The 4583-nt window shown below is 54.3% G+C and overlaps 1 protein-coding gene across 1 annotated transcript; it reads right to left on the bottom strand.

Annotated features, from left to right (window-relative positions):
• Positions 1-800: 800 nt before the first annotated feature.
• otol1b (otolin 1b) lies at positions 801-3153 on the bottom strand (the record flags this gene model as incomplete). The annotated part of the gene is made up of 5 exons (XM_084445995.1): positions 801-1699; positions 1796-1867; positions 1956-2045; positions 2220-2629; positions 3116-3153. 5 exons carry the CDS (start codon positions 3151-3153, stop codon positions 801-803), a joined length of 1509 nt encoding a protein of 502 aa, XP_084302121.1.
• Between the last annotated feature and the right edge of the window lie 1430 nt (positions 3154-4583).

Below are 4583 nucleotides of genomic sequence, written 5' to 3'. Positions count from 1 at the left end.
TCAGACTGAGTCCTGTTTCACACACACACACACACACACACACACATGCCCCCCCCCACACACACACACACACACAAACCCTCCCTCAGATTGATAGTCCCTTATGCTCAGAGAAATCCACGTGAAGAAACCTGAATGAGAGACAGATCAGATACAAAGGCTTGGTGTGTTTGTGGTGTTATTATCAGATGAACCATTTTAAAACTTTCAGGTAGAGGGAAAATACAGTTTTATGTGAACTGTGCTGTTAATCAATCAATTTCTTTGTGGTGATAACTTTTTAAGTTATGAATAAAGAATACTACTCGAGAACTACTTGAATTTATTTCAAGCTCATTTAGACAAAACTACCACATCGTTTATGATTCATTTAGCCTACACTTGAGTTTGAAACACTAAGAATGACACAAAACGGACATAAAACATTGATATTCTCCAGTGCTTTCTGATTCACACAGTATATTGGCATTACACAACAAGGAAAAGATAATTCTACCAAATGTATATTACTGTATATCCTAACAGGCAACGTGCCCAGTAGAGTCTCATTTCTCCCGGTAGAATGCAAACATGACCACAGCAGTGCAGTGGAACGTAGCGGTCAGTGTTGGAAAGGAGGAGTCCGGTACCACAGCTGCGTCCACGCTTCTCTAACAGCGGCGGCGGAACTAGTAACGGAGTAATGACGGCACTTCACGTATAAGTGTTTTAAAGGGCCGACGTGAGCAACCCTGCGAGTGAGGAGGGAGTGTGTGCGTTTGTGTGTGCGAGTGTGTGTCTGCGTGCGCGTATACGGACTCTCAGGGCTTGTCCGGGTACAGCAGGAAGCCAGAGAAGACGCTGTCGTCGTCGTTACTGGCGTAGGCGCCGTTCCAGTCCCTCAGGGTCTCCAGCCACACCTGGTCCCCGGCCACCAGCCGGAGCACCACCAGACCGGACGCCTGGTCGATGTCCTGGCCGTACAGCGAGTCCCTCGTCCGCACGCGGCGGACCCCGTTCACCACCAGGGCGGCGCGCAGGGGCCGGTTCCGCACCGTGAGCTGGAAGGAGAAGACGTAGACGCCGGAGTGGGCGCAGGTGAAGCTGCTGGACGAGACGTTGTAGTGGTCCTCTTCGTTGTAGAAGATCTTGTCGAAGCGGATGGGGAAGCCGGAGGGGGGGAAGGATTTGCTGGGGGTGAGGCCCACGCTGAACGCCGAGTGTTTCTGGGGCCCCGCCGAGCCTTTGGCCCCCTTCATCCCGCGGGGGCCCCGGTCCCCTCTCATCCCCGGGGCGCCTCGGTCGCCCTTTTGCCCGAACATCCCCCTTCCCCCCGGGAGACCGGGCGTCCCTCGCACCCCTGGCTCTCCCTGGACCCCCGGTGGTCCTGGGTTACCCTGGACGCCCACGACACCAGGGGGGCCCGGCTTACCGTCCACCCCGGGAGGACCCGCCCTTCCCTGGGCACCTGCCGGCCCGGGGTCCCCTCTCTCCCCCTTGGGTCCTCTCTCCCCAAACGTTCCACACTCCCCTTTGTCTCCCTTGTCCCCTTTCAGGCCCGGTACCCCAGCCGGCCCCGCCCGGCCCGTTGGCCCGTCCTTTCCTGGTTCCCCATTCTCACCGTTAGTCCCATTCCGACCGGGTTCCCCCTTCTCTCCTCGCTCACCTTTGACCCCGGGGGAGCCAAATTGACCTTTCTCGCCTTTGGAGCCAGTTCCACCTGCCGGTGTAAAGATCACAGTCAGATTAGAGTTACAGTACAACAGGAGGTCAAAGAGTTTGCACTGCTGGGAATCATCACCGTGTGCTTCTTTACCTTTCTCTCCGTGTTTCCCTGGGTGTCCTGGAGCTCCTGCTACTCCATTGCTCCCTCGGTCACCTTTATCTCCTGGGAGAGAGATGGATAGCATTTTATGTCATTATATCACAGATATCATTTTTATGATGCCTGTGCTATTATTCATTTTTGTCCTTACCCCTGTCTCCCTTTAACCCCATGGTTCCATTCAGACCCGCCGGTCCAGGTAATCCCCTGGGTCCTAGCTCCCCCTTTTCTCCAGGTGCACCTGCCAGAAAAAACACCTTGATGTTTTCTGCATCATCACATCGATAAGAATCCATCTTCTTTCTTTTTAAAGGCCTATGAAAATGGTTGTGTGTGACCATAAACAAACATACAGGACTATACATTATAGAGTTACAGTCTATGTCATATGTAGTTAGTGATGTGTGTACAGTACCTGGTAGTCCTCTGTCACCCCTGGGCCCCTTGGGCCCTCTCTCAGGTGGACAGCACTCGCAGAAATTGAAGTAGCACTCGTTATAATCCAAGGTGTAGTTCTCGTGTCCACCACCTGGGGGCCCTGTGCTCTCGGTGTAGTACTCTGGGGAGACGTGATTGTCCGTGGTGGCCAGCAGGGTGTTCATGGGAGCTGAAGTCTCCACAGCCTTGTGTGTCTTGGGGATTCTGGTGGTCAGAGCAGTGTGCAGGGTGGTCTGTGGCTGCTCGCGGAAGGGGGCAGGCTTCTTAGTGTACTGGTACTTTGGCCGCTGCGTGGTCTTAGCCAACGTGCTGACCACTGTGAGCGTAACCACGGCGATAGCGAAGAGGGCGGAGGGATAGAAGAACATCCTCATGATTGGCTGGGATCTGAGGGTGGGAGAGTACACGATCTTTGCATGGCCTTTCAGTTAATATTAGAGTTGTTCTAGGACAGGCACATAAAGCATAACATTTTTCTCTCTCTCTATCTCTCTCTCTCTCTCACACACACACACACACACACACACACACACACACACACACACACACACACACACACACACACACAAACGTTCTCTCACTCTCTGTTGCTTTGTATCTCCCATCTATCTTTTAGGTTTAAAAAACCCTGACTCTTGCCTATGTTGATTTAAACGACTCACTACTGAGATGCGTAACAAAAACATGACCTCATCACGCACGATCACCTGGAGCCCACCTGTCCACTTCCACACGCCACCATCAGATCCGCGCGCTTCAAAAGATTTCATCCGATGAAACCAGGCACACACAAAAAAAATCAATAAATCAGTATTGACACTCACCCTGTTGTGGTCAGCCAGTTTTGGTCGTCCACCGTTCTCTAGCAGTTACCGTGGCGACTGCGGCCGAAGCCCGGGGGTGTCTCTCATATCTCCACGCCGTCCCCACCAATGAGGGTGCTCTGGGGGCGGGGGCGGCAGGCGGGGGGTCTGAAACCCAACCACGTGCTAATCTAGGGCGGGCTGGAGCAGGACCAAGCAGAGTCTGCTGCTGCCACGGTCAGTTCTCAGTACCCCCGTTGTGTAAGGCGCTTTTGTGACATGGGATACAGCGCCCGCCAGAAGCATCCCCGCCCCCCGTCGGTGTGGGCCGGGCCACCGGCGAGGGGCGCCGGGTCACCTGATACTGGAGGAATGCCTTGCAGCGCCCAGCGGCCCATCGGCCCAGATGCCCACGCTGCCCTGCTCTTGTGCCGGGACCGGAGCCAGGCAGACGGGGCTCGGCGAGACAGGGCAGCGCTGCACGCTCTCTACACCCTGCAGCCGGGCCGGTGGAGCGGCACTGGGATGTTTTACATATCGTTCACCAGGTGTTTTACTCATCCAATGGATGAATTCGGCGTCTGTTTTTACCATTGGGCAGAGCGGCGGTCAGATGACGCCTGTAATGTTCTCTCATCGGCCCAAAGCCTCTTTCCCAGAACTGGGTTCTACCCTAAACTGTGACTCCGAACCAGAGCGCAGAACAGGGATCTTCGTATATCATTCCCATGTACTTGGGAAATGTCCAGGGAAAGCTTTAGCCTAAAGAGCACCGATAATCTCTTTCTGTCACTTAACAGTTACTAAACCTAAGCTGTGGTCAAAGGAAACAGCTTATCTCTCTTATCTTCCGCACAGGTGAACGTGAAAACACAGCCACCCCAACGCGGTCACCTCGACCAACGCGAAGAAGACCGAGTCTAGGAAAAGGCCGTACAACACAGCTGGTCAGCACATCAGTCTGTGTTTAGTGTGATACTGTATGTGCCTGTATGGTAGCAGGCTGGCCTAGGGGGGGGGGGTAGGGGGGTAGGGGGGGTGAAGGAGCTGCAACAGAAGTAGCCCCAGGGGGACACGCCTCACTGGTCCAAGACCTCCACCTCGCTGAGGGATCCATGACCAGCTAGGAATGAGCAGGAAGAGGGGAAATAAGAGAGGGAACGAGAGAGGAGAGGTGAAGGAGAGATGGGGGGAAAGGAGGGTGAATAGTGAAAGTGAGAGATAGAGTGAGAGATGGAGAGGTGGTCAGTGAGAGGGGCTCAGGCCGAGGCCTTGGGGGGAAATGTGATGTGAATATAAGAATATTATACTGTCTGACTCCTCACCTGCTTTTCCTGTTCCCCGCCTGTCTCTTCAGCTGCTGGATGCACTCAAGCCCCTGTTCCTTTCTGCATTGTTTCCTCCCTCATCTCTTTTCTTACCTTTCTTACCTTTCTCCCTCCCTCCCTCCCTCCCTCCCTCTCTTCCTCGTACTCCTTCCCAGAAGACTGGAGGTGACCTGGCCCCGCGGTGTCCCAGGCCCAGTGTGGAAGTGTCCC

Source organism: Borostomias antarcticus (genome assembly GCF_949987555.1).
Source record: "Borostomias antarcticus genome assembly, chromosome: 1".
NCBI lineage: Eukaryota > Metazoa > Chordata > Actinopteri > Stomiiformes > Stomiidae > Borostomias > Borostomias antarcticus.
This window is presented reverse-complemented; position numbering and strand designations above follow the sequence as displayed.